This window comes from Astatotilapia calliptera, chromosome 5 (assembly GCF_964374335.1).
Source record: "Astatotilapia calliptera chromosome 5, fAstCal68.1, whole genome shotgun sequence".
NCBI classification, from domain to species: Eukaryota; Metazoa; Chordata; class Actinopteri; order Cichliformes; family Cichlidae; genus Astatotilapia; species Astatotilapia calliptera.
The window spans coordinates 6,571,085-6,589,728 of NC_137426.1; the positions used below are offsets into that span (position 1 = coordinate 6,571,085).

The 18,644-nt window shown below is 36.3% G+C and overlaps 2 protein-coding genes across 2 annotated transcripts; both read right to left on the reverse strand.

Annotated features, from left to right (window-relative positions):
* Positions 1 to 1,331: 1,331 nt before the first annotated feature.
* pxmp4 (peroxisomal membrane protein 4) lies at positions 1,332 to 2,866 on the reverse strand. The gene is made up of 4 exons (XM_080301620.1): positions 2,643 to 2,866; positions 2,349 to 2,411; positions 2,030 to 2,228; positions 1,332 to 1,934 (listed from the first exon to the last, which is right to left on the reverse strand). The coding sequence occupies exons 1-4, from the start codon at positions 2,753 to 2,755 to the stop codon at positions 1,665 to 1,667; spliced, it is 645 nt and encodes a 214-aa protein (XP_080157746.1). The 5' UTR covers positions 2,756 to 2,866; the 3' UTR covers positions 1,332 to 1,664.
* A 4,940-nt stretch (positions 2,867 to 7,806) lies between these two features.
* Positions 7,807 to 18,395, reverse strand: itcha (itchy E3 ubiquitin protein ligase a). Its single transcript, XM_026166905.2, has 24 exons — positions 18,269 to 18,395; positions 17,258 to 17,304; positions 16,843 to 16,984; positions 16,435 to 16,559; positions 15,828 to 15,959; positions 15,390 to 15,438; positions 15,072 to 15,250; positions 14,610 to 14,832; positions 14,423 to 14,518; positions 14,038 to 14,212; positions 13,430 to 13,499; positions 13,257 to 13,341; positions 12,512 to 12,640; positions 11,821 to 11,893; positions 11,588 to 11,659; positions 11,400 to 11,488; positions 11,100 to 11,259; positions 10,084 to 10,217; positions 9,537 to 9,677; positions 9,191 to 9,311; positions 8,916 to 9,020; positions 8,642 to 8,738; positions 8,465 to 8,537; positions 7,807 to 8,059 (listed from the first exon to the last, which is right to left on the reverse strand). Exons 2-24 carry the CDS (start codon positions 17,280 to 17,282, stop codon positions 7,960 to 7,962), a joined length of 2,595 nt encoding a protein of 864 aa, XP_026022690.1. The 5' UTR covers positions 17,283 to 17,304; positions 18,269 to 18,395; the 3' UTR covers positions 7,807 to 7,959.
* Positions 18,396 to 18,644: the final 249 nt, after the last annotated feature.

Sequence of the window (18,644 nt, forward strand, 5' to 3'; positions counted from 1 at the left end):
AACGATAATCTTTTTTTGTCTACACAGAACTGTTCATGAAGTACGGTGTAAGTGCACTTAGTCTATATTTACTTTTAACAGAGAGTATTATCTAAATTATAGAAATAAGCACATTCGTTCAGAACAGCCCTTTTATGGTGTTATAATAATATGTACAGTATTATTACCACCAATGGGTAAGTAAAATTCTGATGCTCTAAAGCATGGATTGTCGTGGCCAAATTAAAGGTGTTTTTTATTTTTTATTTTATATATCGTTAGTGTTATTTACCAATGGAGAGCATAAAGTAACATTAAATTGAAACATTGAAAGTCATCATCCATGTCACTGTCACTTCTCATTTGAATTTTGCATCAAAAGTGATTCTGTAAGTTTGACACTATGATGTAATTTCATAAGGAATGCATAAGCACAAGTACTATTATCATCAGTGAGCTGACAGTTCTAGCTGAAATACCTGGCCACCTGGGGGTGTTCTGTGTGGGGTTTGCATGTTCTCCCAGCGCATGCATGTACAACATGCCCAAAAGTCTGCATGTGAATGACTGTCTCTGTGTGATAGGCCTGTTATAGACTGCCCTGGGTGCAGGTCTCTCTCTGTGTAACAGTTGGGTTAGGCTCCAACACCGCTGTGACCCTGAATTGTCCAAGCAGTTAAAAATGGATGGATTCTTCTAGTAAATGTATACATTACCATTAATAGCATTTTTAAAGTAATTAATATTTCAATTCAAATAACAGACTGTAGAACATTTTTAACAAGTATACAGTAGAGAATGCACCTGCTTAATTCAACCAACTAAACTTGTTTTTTCTTGAAACTGGCCACGTTGGACCAATTTTGTGAATAAAACTAGAAAACCTATGCAACGTTGTTGAACAATATGCTATTGTTCAACAAAATGATGCAATCAAAAAGTGATGATTAACCCTTTGAAGATTTCACTCTACATTAAATATTATATAACAATGGCACACCTTGAGTCACTAAGACAACCTAACAAAATCTGCAACATGCAAATCCAGTATTTCTTCTGCATGCATTGCTGGGAGGAGTTCAGGCGTAAGCAGTATGAAGAAATCATTATTTCATAAAAAAAAAAAACGCAAAGAAATACATGTCATTATGCTTCATCATTCAAACTTGCAGAATGTATTGCAGAAAGAACATTAACAGTTCATATATAAGTTAAAAATAACAGCTGCCATTGCTTTGTTACTGAATGAATGTTAAAGAATGTTTTAATTTTTTTTAAATAAATCAGCTGACAACTTGAGGTGACACAAATATGTCAATGTGTAGCTACAGGTTTACAAGAGATAACAGAAATTTAATTTAGTTGTTTATTAATTCTTCAATTATACAGCAACTACATTTAGTGACATAGCTCTGGAAAATCAGAATCTCCAACAATCTGTACAATCAGATAAAATATGAACACAAAATCATAGGAAGTACTGCAACCATTGCCTTTCAGCAATGGTACTTAAATATGATGGTTGAGCACTTTAGCGAGAAACTTGGTTGATACTGACAAACAGAAAAGAATTAGGACATTCAAATACAAACTTCAGTGTCAAACATTTAAAAAGGCAAAATTCAATCATATTTAGAATAGTGATTAAAAAAAGATTATTTTACAAAAAATAAAACAATAAACCTTCAGTTTTGGGCAGCAGTCCTTGGCTTATTGTAAACTAGGAAGTCTGAGATGTCATGCCACACGTTGCTGTCATGATAGAGGTAGTTCATGGAGGACTGCAGTGATGGCTGGAGTGTATGTGGGTAATACTCAAACAACCACAAGACGATACCCCAAACTAGCGTGGCAAAGAGTGGGAAAGGGTCATGCTTAGGCTGTGGGATGAATCCTTTCTCTACAGCCAGCCGAGACAGGGCGAACAGGATTCTGGACAGCAGGTACATGTTGATCTAGAGTAGAAAGTAAAGAGTTGTATAATCGGAACACAGACAGATGCAACAGGCAAGTTTGAAGTTTGACACCCACAGGCTGCAGTTTGTCCTACCTGACTGTTAATGTTGTTGTTATCGCCAAACACTAACCATCCACCAACACAGGCAGCCAGAAATGAGTGAGACTGTAAACTCTTTCCTTGAAGTTTCTGCTGCAAAGCTTGCAGTCCTTTGTACGTGAACACAAAGCACGCCAGGTTTCTGGAGTGGGTGTATGTGGCCTTCAAAATGGCTTTGAACTTGTCGTTTAAACTAGAACACAGGAGGAAAACGGGATGTTTTAACACTTCAGAGGCACGCGAAGTGTAGCACAGGGTTTGTTTGGGTTTGTTTTTTTTAAATATATATATAAGCTTGAGATTTATGCCTTACCTGCCACTTCTAAATAGAAATGTCATAACCAGGGCATGTGGTGCTCTGATTTTAGCCCCATATCTGAGAAATAAACAGAGTGTTATATAAGTGCTTCGCTACCGGCTAAAAATCTCCACTTATTGTTATTATCCTCAGCTGCTGCTAAATCCACCGCCAAGTTACCAGTCTGGCTCTCTGCCATGACAGAGAACAACTGCTAAAGGAACAAGTGCAATAGTCCAGCTGATAGCAGTGTAAGTGTAAATAAGTAAATAGCGTAGTTAAGCTCGCAGGGTGCTCCACTGAACTCACACAGCGCCGTTCCTGAATCCCTTCAAAACTGCCAACGCCGCTTTGTATTTCTCCTGCTGTAGAAGATTATTGACGGTATACAGAAGAGTTCTTATCAGATCAGGACCTGCCATGACTTTCAACGGAGCCGAGGGGAAACAGATACAGGTGGGACACAACAGTGCAGAATGCTGTGCCACATTAAAAACGCACCCTGTAGCCGAGTTCTATTAAAGGTTCCTATGCGTGCAGAAGCGCAGCTCAGTGAGATGAAACTAACACTGAAGGGGAAAGCTCTAAAACACCACAAAACAGTACAAGTATTGTGTGGTTACTGAAAGTAAATAAAATCGTACAGGACGTGTCTTTACTCTTAGTTTTTTTTTTTCAACACAGTCAGGATATCTGCTTAAATCCAACAAAATCTGAAGTAAACTTTAACTCGATGAAAACTACACAAAAAACGAACAAACAAAAAAAATGGAAAAAAGAAAATAAGTAAATAATCAAAAAATACCGAAGTGTAGTAAAACTCTAATGTTATTTGAAACCGCTCCACCTGTTGAAAAACACACTTTAAAAAAGAAAAACAGAAAAATATATTTACAGGTAATTTAGCTGAAAACTCTTCAGTATTTTGCACAATGCCACAAATGACATGAGGAAAAGAGCCTACTGCACCTCATTATTATTGCACTGCAATTTATTGCTGACTGTAAATTAAATGCCTAATTTTTGATACATTACTGCACTAGTTATTCATCTTCTGCTTATTACATAATGCAAATGTGAATATCTCATATGAAAACTGAAGTGTTTTTATGTCAACCTTCACTTTAAATGCAAGCCTAAGACCAAAGACCAGTTTTTGACTTTATCCTGCAAGAACGGTTACAAATTTTAGGATGTTAAAATAACAACAAGGAGAGGGCATAATTTGTTTAGAGGTATCAGCATGTACACATGCAGTATTCTAGCACATTTGCCAAGACACCACCCATGTAATTCAGGCAGACACTTTACTTATGTAATAGATTCATACAGTTCCCCATCATTTCTTGTTCTTATCTTTAGAAATGTCACCTTGATAACTATTAATAACTTATAGTAGATAACTCTAGTAGAAATAAAAAGTACCATATGCTTATAATTCAGAAGTCAAGTTTTAAAGAAACAATAATTAATATTATGTAACAGAACAATTAGCAGACAGCAGTTTCTGAGTCACAATGTTAAGTAATGGCTTATGACATGCACATACAGTGGTGTGGTGAGTACTATTAACGTTGTTCTTTGGGGTGGAAGAAAACCTATTCTAAAAACATGCTCATTTCTTATTTTAGTAGAATTTGTTCTGTCTATTAAACAAAACAACTAAATATGAAACTTTGAGGAAACTGTGTTAGTCATTTAATTATTGCATATTACATAATGTAAGAGTGGATGCTTCATACAAGTACTAATGTAAAATTATGCAATGAATTCTAATTGTTATTTTTGTGCTCTCCACTGTATATTTTGTGATTCTTATGTTTTTTGAAAGGTATCACCCTTTTAACCAGGATTTCAAGTAATACTTACATCCACACTATAAATGCTGTCTAGAAAATCATTCTGTACAATACAATTATACAACTGTTTATGACTTGTATAGTTCATATTTCATAATTCTGTATAGTTTCATATTTATATCCTGTTCATAGCTTGTACACTCACTACAGCCTGTACATACTTATAGTTATAACATATTCATAACATACCTTCATACCATGTACATTGTAACATACCCATAATAGACCCATGGTTCGTACCCTCTCTACAATAGACCCATTTTTGTAATATATCTATATAACTATATTATTGCTAATATATATATTGCTAAAGCACTTTCTGGGTGGATGCAAACTGCATTTCGTTGCCTTGTACCTGTGACATGTGCAATGACAATAAAGTTGAATTCTAATTCTATTCTACAACATACAGTTGAAAGAAAGCAACACAACATTCTCAAAAGTACAAACAGCATAGTGAAACAGTGCTAGAACTTGGTAGTTCACTCACTGTTTCAGCTGTTACATAATGGAGTAAGCATCCTCCTGTTAAATGATGTTGCCAAGAGCCATCTTACATACCATCTGGTGTATTCTGGTACATTCTCTGTGTCAACACCCATCAACATACCCAGCATATGTAGTTTTGTAACAAAGAGAGTTCTCGTTTTCTTTCATGTATCTTCAGTGTGTTTTCAAAGACAGCAGTTCTTACATAATTTAGGTCACTTTGCTAAAAGTAAATGAAGACAGCACTCTGACAAAACTGTTGGAGACAGAGATAGATTTGTTTGGGAAATTTCAGCTCACAAAGGGCAACAATAAACCCAGCAAGATGAAGAGATCAATTCAAGTGGAAGACAACATAAAAAAAAAAATTATTCAATTAGACTCGGAAGAAATATACTTACAAAATGAATGAGTTGTGTGTTGTAAGTTATTGTAATGTACGTGTACAAAATACCCATCACACTTTCAGTGTTTTAATTGTTTTATTGCTCTTTTTTAAATCTACTAAATCCATTGATACAAGAAATTCATCTTCCTAATATTTATCCACAAACTTCCACTTGTGTATAAAAAATGTTAGTCTACTATTCGAATGACTGTGCAATCAGAACAAGTCAAACACCATTTTGCATATTTTTTTAAAATATATTCATCTGCCCCATGACCTGGACCACAGTGGTGGTTAAACACAGAAGTGGTTAATTCAACCACTCCGAGTGTCAATGTGCTGTAATATTGTTACCTGTTAAATATTCAACAGTCAACATACCGGTACTTAAAAAAAAAAAAAAAAAAAAAAAAGAAAAAAGTTTTATGCATTTTTTTTACATTAATCTGCACAGGAGTAGCTACACTGCAAGTGTATGGGTGTACAACCAGTAAGGGAATAGAGGTGAAGTCAAGTGAAACATCCTACACAATTAAATGAAGAAAAACTGGTATGTGGCGGTGGAGGTGTGGCCTGAATGAATGTACTCATCAGGGCAACGAGGGATCACTTACATCAGACAAGTCTTTTTTTTTTTTCCTACCTGCAGTGCTGACGACATGAAATGGGAAAAACAGCCACATGGTTCACACATGAGTACATTAAAAATGACAGTATTTTGTCTGTTTACATTTCAATCTGTATCTTAAAGACACCATGTATAAAATCATTTTCTGGGCCACACACTGGAATTACTGCAGATAATTTACACCACGCTGCCAACATACACACTACCACAGGTTGAAGGCTGGACAGTGGGAAGAAAAATAAATAAATTAAAAAAAGAAATCATAATATGAGTTTTGGGTCTGTTTATTCAATCCTGTTTATAAAAAAATATTAAGACCTACTGACCTAATGATCTTTTAAAATGTGCTTACTTTCACTGGCTACGTCTTTGTTTCTGGTGTCATTCACTTGTAGAACTACATTCTAAGTAAAAGGGGGAAAAAGTAAAGTCTTTTTATAATGGCAACAAAATTATTAAAACGTGAATGTGAATATAATTCCTCAGCAAGGTAAATTTGTTTTAAATACAAAATATATTTTTAGTTTTCTTTTCTTTTTAGCAGAACAGAGCAGTTTTAATTTCTATACCTTACCACAAGTAAAACAAATAACAAACTCTTAGTACTGACCATTGATATCACGTGTGTAATTACTTTGGGACTGTTCGGAATTGATTACCTCTGTTAAGGGTTCTTTAATTAATTTAACTCATTTGTTAGACTGGTTCCAAAGATTTTATTTAAGTGATACTTTACCTAAAATAAACTATATCTGTCAGCAGACAACATTTTGAAAAGTCATGAAATACAATACAACTGTACAAATCTGAAAGCCATACGCCCTATAAAACTAGGGGCACTTGCTATCATAATTCAGATCTTATTTCACATCTTGCCAGCAACTTAAGAAGTTCTATTGCTAGAATAAGTCACTTTTCTTTTGATTAAACTTCGGAGTATATTTACATAAACTGCCTTAGCCACAGATAAATTTGTTAAGAATCAGAATAGTCATTAATCCTTTTTGTTGTATTGTGGTATCATAACATCAACACACACACAAAAATATACAATTTTTTAAAAACCTTTTTGTTTCCTAATAAATGTGCCACATTTTATCTATTTTGTGGGAGAGAAAAAAAAAGGTGGTTGCCTCAGAAACCCAGCATCAGCACATGTAATACTTTGCTCTGGGCAATTAGCAGAGATCAGTTACCATCTCATGGAAATTGTTCATTGACATTCCACGTCATCAGTAACAAGTTAATTATCAGGAAAAGCCCGTCATGTTCCCTGACTGACAAAAGTGCTGAGCGTCCACACTTAAATCTGATTTCATACAGCACAGTATGGGAAGGTAATCTTTTCTCAAATCACAACCACATTAATTTCACCAAATATGTCACCAACTTCATATTGGAATTGAAATCAACACTAAATGGTAAATATTATCAAAGTGTTATAAAAATGATCAAACAGCTTTGACTCTTATCTGGAAAAATGTTTCCTACAAAACAATTGCACATAAAAATACCACATCTTTCAAGAACAATCAAAGCATCTTACTGCTCACACAACAATGTGCAAAGGTACTCAGCATCTTAACTCATTAAATTTTTAAGAAATAAACCTGTCAAAATAAGATAAAGCTATCATTATGTTTTGCAAAAAGTGTTAAAGAAACTGTATAAGTGCTACGGGAGTCTTTACAGTCTGTCAGTCAGCGATTTGGGGGGGGGATCCATTTCATTCATAAAAAATAGGAAAGATTCAAAGCCATGTGTGAACCTCTGATGTTGTTTTTAACATATCAACTTCCATCCTTTAAGACAAAATGCACAAATATGGTTCTTCATGCTCATGCATAGAACCAGAAAGTGTCTCATAAGTTTCTACTGCATATTCACACATGTAGATGTAGAAACTGCAGTCGGTCTTCATACAAGTGCAAACACGACAATGCAAGAAAGGCCCCGCCTCCATCGCCTGACAGTGGATTAGGAATGAACTGATCACCTCTTACTACAGGAAAGAGGTGAAACCAGGTTAAGAGGATTTTTAAGGTCTCGTTTGAAGCAAACAAATTTTTAACAATACAGCTTTTTCTTTATGAATATGCAATTGTGACAAACTATAAGAAGGAATAATAAGTTCTTCCACCAGATCATAAGCAGCTTCTGACTACAAAGACAATCTGCTGGAAAGTGCTCTTGTCTGAAATGGATATGGCTCCTCCAAGTCCACCGCCATCACCACCATCCTATACGTTTGCACTTATAGTTTTACTCCTGCCCGAATCCTTCTGTTTCCTCTATGGCAAACATGAGTTTCTCCTTCAGCTGTTCGTAGCTCTTATAAGGAGGGAGGTCCAGACGATTAAAGCTACATAAAACAAGAAGACAGAAACAGAGGGTGGCCAGAAGTGCTCTATTAGTATTAAGTTAACATTTTCTTTCTAGGTCATTCATAATGATGACAAGTGTGTTGTGTTTGCATTTATAAATGATAACATTTGTTCAGCTGCAGTAATGTCCCACGGTACTGCGCACAGCGAAGACATCTGCTAAATAAACACTTAACGAGCAACAATGTATTCTCACATAGCATTATATAACAACAAACACCAACATCTCAGGCTAAAAATAAAGGAACGCTTGCAACGGTTGAATCAGAAATGACTAATAGGGTTTGGTCATGAAAGTTTAATCCCACATTAAGCCGGATATGACACGAGGTTTAACACATGAACTGAAGAAACCTGTACAAATGTAGAATTACTGGTCTTACCATGTGTGGCTTCGTGGAAGCCAGTTTTCTTTTCCAACTTTCTCAATGCAAAACTTCTGTGGACCATTGCTTCCTATATTGATCAAAAATAAGGATAAAGAGATTAAATATGATTTTGATATCACATACTGGTTTATACTACTGTACAAATGTCATGTGTCTGTTCGCTGTTGATACCCATTAGATCAGCGAAGCCGCCCACGGGAAGACGACAGGTTCCTGTGACAAACTGCAGAAGTCTCATCCTTTTTTCGTTGTCCATCTCCTTCACAAACTGTTAACAGACAGTTTTGTGTTAACACCAGTATCAGGCTGATATCCGTACATTACAGTGATACTAATTTTCCATTTGTTGTTTTTTAGTTGGAAAAAGAAATATTCACACTGAATTAAGCAGCTACAGCTGATTCAAAAACATATATATATATATATTTTTTTTTAAAGTACCAACCTGCCAGAACCACATTATCTGCTTGCTAGTTCGGGCATAATGTCTATAGATTGCGTTTCTCTGCCAGTCCACCAAGTCTATCTCCTGCATACCGCACAGCATCACCTACAGACAAGAAGGGGACATTTTATAAATAAGCCCAACATTCATGTTAGTATTTATTTTCTCTAATTTTTTAAATCCTTATTGTTACAGAATCCCTGTAGTATTTAAAGGACCAGTGCTACCTCAAACACTTGTAAAAGTTATAGAGAATCATCTATTGACTTCAGTACCTCTAATTCTCTAGCATCAAAGTACTGAAGGTATTGCTGTGGAAGAACTTCATTGAAGCCCTCAAAGAAAGCCTGTGTCTGCTCCTCCACACCTCTGGATAGCCTCCACTCTGCCACTAACCTGCATAGAGATGACATAATGAAATATTAATAAATTAATATTAACACACTTTAGAGATGTCAAGTGCTTCCTAAAAATGAATGTTTTCAAGGAAAACAGAATTATTTAGTTTAAACATGACATGTCCGAATTCAGTGTATTTAAATGTTACGCTTGTTTACCACATTATGTTATGGAGCATGTAAAAGTAGCAAATGAATATGGACGGTAGGTAAGAAGTTGTACCTGATGTATTCCTCTTTATTTTCTTCAGTTACTAGAATGTTCCCTCCATCTGGTTTAAGCTCATGTGTGGTGACCTCCCCAAGTATCTCCTTGTCAACGGAGAAGAACATCTCCAGACCGCACTCCTCTATATTATTGTCCCTACAAGCAAGACAATGACAGTTACCGTCATTACTGACAATGTTTAAAAAACAAAAGAAGTTAGCTATTATGTCTGCTCTAAAGGTCACTATAGAATCCTATACATTTCCACAGTGAGTGACAAATTACGGGAGCATAAATCATTTACTCAAATAATGCACATGACCCAATTTGTCCTCTCAAACTCTTCATTTGTGTGCATAGGTTATCAAAACCTAGTATCTAACAATATGCAAACATATTTAGGAAATGAAAATATTTTTTTTTAAAGCAGCCAGAAGTCTATGTATATATCCACAAATTTTGGTCCACTTATAACAACCCAACAAATGTAAAATACATCAAAGTCTTCGACACCATCCACCACAAGTATAACTCAATTATCACATGTACATCAGAAACTTACTTGATCCAGATGAGTGAATTATAGAATTCTGGATCTATGGACTCCAGGTCTTTCAGACCCAGAGGTTTGTTCAGAATACGTTTGTAAAAGGGCAGCGAGAAACCTGTGTCGATAAATTTGCCATGGAACAAGGCCTGGGGAGACATAAAATGGAAAGGTTTTGTATGCAAATTAAAAAACAACAACAGATAAACAGAAGACATTTATCTCATATTTGAGATTTGTAATTTTATGGGAGAAAGTCAAACATATTATTCTGTAAGGCACTTCTATCTCTTTTTGAAATTTAATTCAATAATTAGATTTGAGATCTAATCATTGTGATTAAATTGCAATAAAAGACAAAAGCATAAAATATTGCATGATTCACATAAAGTAATTAATGTGTTACACAATGTAATAATATACAGGGTGGGCCATTTATATGGATACACCGTAATAACATGGGAATGGTTGGTGATATTAAAGTCCTGTTTGTGGCACATTAGTATATGTGAGGGGGCAAACTCCTCAAGATGGGTGGTGACCATGGTAGCCATGTAGAAGTCGGCCATCTTGGATACAACTTTTGCTTTTTCAATAGGAAGAGGGCCAAAACAATGGTGTGCTTGGTTTCAACGTAACTCACGAAATAATAAAGTTACGTTGAAACCAAGCACACCATTGTTTTTCTTGTGACATTACCAATAAGTCTGATGTGTCACATGGCCCATCTTCCTATTGGAAAAACAAAAGTTGTATCCAAGATGACCGACTTCTACATGGCCACCATGGTCACCACCCATCTTGAGGAGTTTGCCCCCTCACATATACTAATGTGCCACAAACAGGACTTTAATATCACCAACCATTCCCATTTTATTACGGCGTATCCATATAAATGGCCCACCCTGTAGTATGGCATAATAATATGGTAGGATATAGCAATGGCAGACCAGATTAATCATGCACATACATTTAGTTTCAAAACTAATGATTTAAACTTATTAGTAACAACTGAGAGATGGTGCGCATACCATAGCAATAAATCGCCCAATGAACTTGAAGTACTTAAGGTGATCCGGGTTGATGTAAGAGGCAGGGTTGATCTGAAGACAGTAGTTGTCCTTGCCAGCATACTCAAACAAACAGTACATTGGATTCAGCACCTCATGAGACAGCAAGAAGAACCATTCCCTGAAAATAAGCACAAGTGGTCAAACTAGTTGAGTGGGGTAGTTCTTTTTAAACTAGATTTTAATGACAAAATCACGAGTTTTTACTGTTTGTGTTGTTATTTTAGCAACAGGGTGGTGCAGCTTTTACTTTGAGATTACCTGGCCACACCTCCATAGTCCAAGCCTTCCTCACCAGGGAAAATTATCCAAAGTCTACGCCTAAGATCTTGTGGGTGGAAACTCATGATCTAAGAATGAATTAATTACACATCTCAAGCACTGAAAAGACAATGTTATTAAATATAGAAATGTGGTGAGAAGACAGTACAACCAATTAAAACAATTACCTGTTGAAATGAATCCTCAAACAAAGTTTTGCGTGAAACTGTAATTTTAATGTGCTGAGGCATCGACAGTTGCTAAGAGGAAACAAAAAATGTAAACGATGTAAATAATTGATTTTAAAAACTCTGTCCACTAGCAAAATCATTTACACTTTACTTTGCATTTACGTAATTAAAAACAAGAAGAACATAACAGCATATGTAGTAAAACAGTATGATATGCTGAAAGCACGTACCTGACACCAGAATCTGAAGTATTGCACTTTGGCTTTGAAGTCCCTGACATAAGTTATCTGTGGCCCATTCTCACTACAAAAAAGACCACATTAAATTATTGTCAAATAAAAGTATCAAAATACATTTTGATAACAAGTGCTTATATTCATCTCTGGACATTCTGAGCATCCTGTTTGTTTTCTTTAGCAACACCCAGGCTTTGTGGTCATGATCACTTGAGATTATAAGGCTCATTTGATTTTACACCAATCGCTGATTTAAATATATTCAGGCGTGCACTAATCAATATTCTCGACATTTGCAATTTAGTGTGGAAAGAGTTAGATAAGCAAACATATACAAATTTTGTAAAAATTAATGAGACACACCTGTCCCATTTAAATTGAACTCTGTTCATCCCCCCCCCCCTCCCCCCTTTCATGATGCTTGTTCATGCAAATGTAAGCACTGTAACACACCCAGGTACGGACCAGAACACAGAACAGAGACCATTGGAGTAGGTCTCAGTCAAACTCCCGAGTTGTTTGCTTATGTTGAGAATGACCTCAATTATAATTATAAATACGTATATAAAAACAACCAAAGACTTTTTTGATTCACAGGCTACAGAAGCTTTTAACGTGCAGTTGTGTCTGTCTCCATTAAATGAATCTGATCCCCCTCGTGTTAGCACAAGATACCAAAACTTACAGTGAGGATTTCCCTGTGCGAGGGTCAATGTAGGTTGTTGTTCGCCTATTGTGATCTACAAAGTAGGGAATACCATCCACAGTGAACCTCATCTCCCAACCCTCAGGCAGAGGCTTGTCATTCAGCAGCCTGGATAAAGTTAAGTAAGCACAGAGAAATGCAACCATTAAAAGAAATCATTTTAAAAGAAACATAAAATGTATATTTTAAGTTAAATGAATAAAAAATAATAAATGGAATCAAAGATTTAAAAACTCGTCCTTAAAAGCAGGGTTTCCTCCGTACTACTTAACTGTGATTAGCTGGTTACAAAAAAAGCATTTAGACAGAAACCCTTCCCTTTGTGTATCCATAAACCATAAATTTAAGAGCAGTTAGTGGTCAACAGCAAAGATTTTCTGAAGGAACTATCCAATTCCAAATCTGTCAAAGATGTCAGAATCCAGTCATTATGTTCTACACATTTAATCCAGTTTCACAGTTGCCAGATCATCTGCATGCAATTTCTGTGCCACTGTTGACCTGTTCCAAACTCCAAGCTCCTAAGAGGTTAGGACAGTTTTTCAGGGAGTCCTGCAATGGAAAGAATTAACCTTCTACATCAAATTGATGGCTGAAACACAGACCTAAAACGTGTCACTCAGAAATTTGGGCCTGCCAAAAACAAAGTGACATTCCTTTCACTTGTCATTTTATTCTAGACATATCAGCGCTCCCTACTGTCAAGAACACAAAATACACTCACCCTTGGGTCCTTGGGTCTTCCCACTGTGTCCTGCGAGTTGGGTGATGGACAAAATACACTCTACCATTGGTGTCAGTTCTCTTTTCTTGTGAAGGAGAAAATCAACACATTTCATTTATTTATCATGTCAGTAACATCAGCTAAAACATTTTTGTAATCTCACTGATACTTACCCCATCCGTGAGGCAGAGGTCCTAGTGGGTCAAACTCTTTACTGGCTGTGGCTGCAAACTGGTCTTGCAGCTGAGCCAGAAAGAAAACGTTACAAATGTCAAGTCTGCAAAAACATCTGTAAAAACTATTTTTGTCACGGTCTGTTTAAACACAGTTTAGACTTAAAATCAGAGAAGAAACTGACCCAAGAGCATTTGTATGTTTATTTCCATCGGGTGCTTAAAGCTTTTTAGTCACGAGACTTAAAACATGCTATCTGGACTTTACAAACTCATGCAACCTTACTTGAGCTCCTTTCACACTCGAGAGCTACATCAGACCTCAAAGTCTGCACTGTCACTTCATTTTAAAGAGAAAGATGTTCCAAAATGTTTCCAAGACACAATTATTGCAATATATTGTTCAGCATGAAATATGCAAATTACACAGTAGAAGTGGAAAGCTGAAACCTTAAGTGCTTATTCATTAGACTGCAGGTGTTTAGTATACAAATGATTTTATAGATCAAAAACCATGCGTAGATGGGCTCTTTAAGCAAATCAAAAGAAATACATCTTCAAACTGTTCTTCATGTGTAGTCTGAAGCACATTCAGTGACTGCTCTCACCCCATATATGAATCTCTGGTTAAATTGCTGCATGGCTCCCTGAAGCTGGCTACGCTGGTGCTGCCATTCCTCGTAGTTACGCACTGACTCCTGTGTGGGTCTTTGCCATGTAGTAGTTCGGGTTATGTGGTCAACATAATAAACTCTACCCATTGGATCCACTCTGCGCTCCCATCTGCATAAAAGGAGAGCAAAAAAAAAAAAAAAAGTTGTTTATTTTGCCAAGGATTTCTTTCTAGATATTAAAAACTCCCACAGAGAACACATTACCACATAGTAAAAGTGATTATAAACAGTGTGACATAGATAATTATATGCCACTGAATACACAATATTCAAACTACATATATATCTGTAGTATAAAAAAAATAAAGATGTTTGGCACCCTGAAGGCAAAGGCTCAGGCCTATCCCAGGTTGTTCTTTTCTCAATGTGATCCACATAGTATACCCGTCCATTCTGGTCAACTCTTTGCTCCCACCTGCAGAAGAAATACAAATTAAATAAACAGATTGAAAATAAGCTTAAATGAGGGGCCTATAAAACAAAATGCAGAAAGCATTGCTCTTTACCCTGGGGGCAAGGGACCATTGTTTATGGGAGCCACCCTGGGAATTGTTGCTGAGGCACTGGCCCCTTGTTTAGGAACACTTGCTGTCTGTGAGGAACTTGATGTTGCCGCCCTTGCATTTGATTCATTCTGCTGATCTGAACACCCACTAGCTGATGCCTGAGAGGAACCATCGGAAGCTGGGCCTTCGCTGAGTTCACTAGGAGAAGAACTGCTAGAAGAGGCTATGAAATGAGCAAGAACAAGAGCAGGGAACCTTTAAGTCTGTGAAAAAAAATGTTCTATTTTCAAAGGTGTATTTGTTTTCAAAAGCGTAGTGACTTTAATACTGACTGAAGTCAGTATTCAGTGCTTTAGCTAGTATATAAAAGAATAATGGTATATTAGACATGAGGGAGATTGAAATCACTCATGTGATGTATATGTAAGCCATTTAATCTTTGATGTCTTATAGTTTTCCTACATGGTGAAGCTGCTGGTTTCTGTCGCATAGGAGGGGGCGGTTGAGTAGGTCCAGAAGGAAGTGATGCAGTGGAGCCCCCTGGAGACCGTGAGGGAGAACTTGTACCATTGACAGCATGCACATTTGGTACAATGACCCATTCATCCAAGTCACTTGAAGGTGATGAGCCTCCGCTTGACCTACAAGTACAAAATACTTAATATTTGAGTAGTTTTCCAAGACCAAAGATTTAAAATGTTTATTTAATCTTACAAAACCAATGTCCAAATATTTTAATGCAATAGTATCTTAAGATCATTAATTAAAGATTTACTAGACCTGTCACCAGTATCTCCATTTTGCCGCGTATTTCCATTTGGAAGAGCAGCTAGCAAGCCATAAAAACAAAAATAAAAAATAAAAATCAAAGTAAAAGACAAATGTTTAATGTGACATTCAAAAATGTATGTGTAACTCCCAAGTTCTCAAATGCTTGGGTGCAAATGTAGTCACTAATGCAGGTAGATATAAAGGTTACAAGTAATGCCAAGGTCTTGTCAGGGCACAGAACACTGATAAGCATTTACAACCTGGCAGCAGTTTCCACCTTGTTACCTCATTGCTATCAAATTCATTAATAATGACCAACATGGTAACAAGCTAAATTTATTCTGCAATTCTATTCATTTTCAAATTACAGATTATGAGCATTCCTGTTCTAAAATTGCAAATGTGTCCCACATAGTATACTGGGTTTGTGTGAGCGTGGTCTCTCACCTTGTTCTCTCTCTGCCAAGCCAAAGGTTTCTGGGTCTACCTGCATGCCATCCAGACAGACTGACAAGTCACCTACAAGATCCTGGGGGTCTCTGTCAGAGCACAGCTGCAGTGTCTGCACGACCTCACATACTTAAGGGGGACAGAATACATGTCAAGTTTTAAGCAGGCACTGTAATTACAAGACAAGAGAACACATACGATACCATAACACAAAAGAATAAAAGCAATTATTAACGATGTCCTGGTTTAATTAAAAACTGCTCCTACAAGCACATTGTTCTCCTAGTAACATTTATTACTAAAATAAACAAATACTGAAGAACAATTTCCTAAGGGGTCTCTGATTGTTATTAATCACCTGATTTTTAAAGCAACGTTTACTTTTTTAGCCCAAACTGTGACAGTGTGAAAAGAGCAGAGCTGAAAAACTCCAGTCACATGGAATGCCTCAAAAACCACGTGCAACAAGAATCTAATTCAGTGCTTTAAAAATCACAGACAAGTAGCTCTTACAGGGAATGTAGACCAGACTGTAATGTCACTGTAATGCTATACACACTGACCAGGTCTGAGGTCCAATCACCACTTAGGAAAATGAACTTACATTTCATGTCATTGGCCTTAAGGGTCTTGCTGATTTCCAATGTAGCTAGACCCAATAGAATGTCTGACTTGAGTGTCTGATGGCTCCAAACACGAAATATCAGTTTGCTGAACGGCGTCACAATTCTGTAGAAAGGTGAGAAATTTTCAGCATACAGCACCAACCAATACGATACAACAGCAGAGAAATAATTGAGGTAATCTGTACAGCTTCTTAGCTTTTGTTTGAAACTCATCAAGCATTGATACTTTTTGTTTTGTTTTTCCCGCCTCCAAGTACAGAGGAAATCCAATTAATAAGTCTATGATGATTTTAATCCTCCATTATATCTTACATTACATTTACTGTCTACAATTGCAACATTCTGCTAAAATATGGACCTAAACAAATTTTCACAGTTGTACTCACACTGTGAGAGCCTGCTTCCATTTAGGGCTGTGTGTGTTGTTGCATTTCTCAGTCCTCTTTGACTGGCCATCCACTGCTATTTCAACATATGGACTTGGACCAAACCAGGTCTTTTTGTTTTCCTTCAGCTTAGCTGAAAGCACTGGAAAAATAAAAATTCTAGTCATGGAAAACCAAGATTTTAAAACCACTTCCTGTAGCCCCATGCATCCTGAGCTCAACAGCAGTCAGTTTATTTACAACCAGCTTTAAGGTATTTTTTAAGATCAAGGGATTCATCAAAATCTAGGTTTCCATGACAGATGTTAAGCATATTAATAATGATAAAAGAAAACCCCGTTAAGAATTTATCACAGTCCTCTACTGGTTTTTGTTAAATGATGAGCATACAAATTTTGCAAAAACAATAACTTACCAGTAACTTGCAACTGGGCCTTCATGGTTCATCCATAACATTAGAGCCTAAGTGGCAACAACAAATGAACCTCCAATCAATGTTATCACATATAACTTAATACTTAAAGAGTGAAAAATATAACCTGATTTATAGTCAACTGTGAGTAAGCAATCTAAATAAAACAAAGAGATACTTGAGACAGATTCTGGTATCTGGGATCATTTTTTGTTGACTCAAAGATAACATGTTATCTCAATTATCACTCTGGTTAAATATTTAAATTGACTGTGGTTTACAATACACAAATAAACAAATTGAGCTAAACCCTCACTAGCTTCTTAGCACACAGGCCCAGGGAAATCATTCATAACTGCTGTCCAAATCTGTCACTCATCTGGTAGAGCTTGTAAATCAGCAAACCGCATTGCTATGTGTGCTATACAGTCAATTTTAGTAATCGACAGTCAATTTTAGTAATCAAAACAGAGCCTGAACTAAATAATGGTTGGTCAGTATAAAAAAAAAATCTATTGGCATACATATTGTTCAATGTTGAGGTTTGAGATATTGGTACTGAGAAACTGAGGTTGTATGGAGTAAAATGATTTCTGCTTGTTAGTTTGTGAGGTTTTATATATATAAACAGAAGGGAAACGAGACGGAGGATATCAGTCAGTAAACTGATATCTGATCTCGTTGCGCATTAGGCTCAATTTTCTCACAGGTTAGCAGTAATGTTAGCCAACAGAAGATTAGTTATTAAGACAGCGTTAAACACTAGACTCTAGTAGAGTTTCCGTTTAAGCTGTCACATCACCATCACTAGCCAGCTTGTAAACTGTTTCATAACTGTAACGAAGGCGGACAAGTTCAAGAACCTGGAACTTTGCACACCGATATCCCGATCAAGGCTTTAGCTAACCATGCATTAAACCCACGCTCGAAATGCTAACACCACTTTCACTCATTCGACTATTTAGAGGAGGAATAATCAAAGCTGTTCCTTGGAAGAACTCTAAGTGACCATACCTGATTAAAGAAGAAGATAAAGAGTGACAAAAACTTTAGTTTCAGCTATGTCTGAATGATGACAGGTAAGATAACAACATCAGCTCAGACCAGTGATCCGCTAGCTTGAACAAGTCCAGGTTTTCCGGTACAAGTTTTTCATAATAAAGCATTGGAGAAAAAGGCTTATTATCTATATAATCTGATTATCTATATAAGTTATAAGCAACATTAGGCGTCAGACCATGTTAATTTTTATTATAACGTTATACACATTAAAAACAAAAAGACAAAAATAAAACAGCACGATGCACCAGACTATATTTGTCTTGGTATTTTTGTCCCCCAGCTTTCTGCTATTATAAGTCTGGACTAGAGTAGTTTTGTCATTTGATTT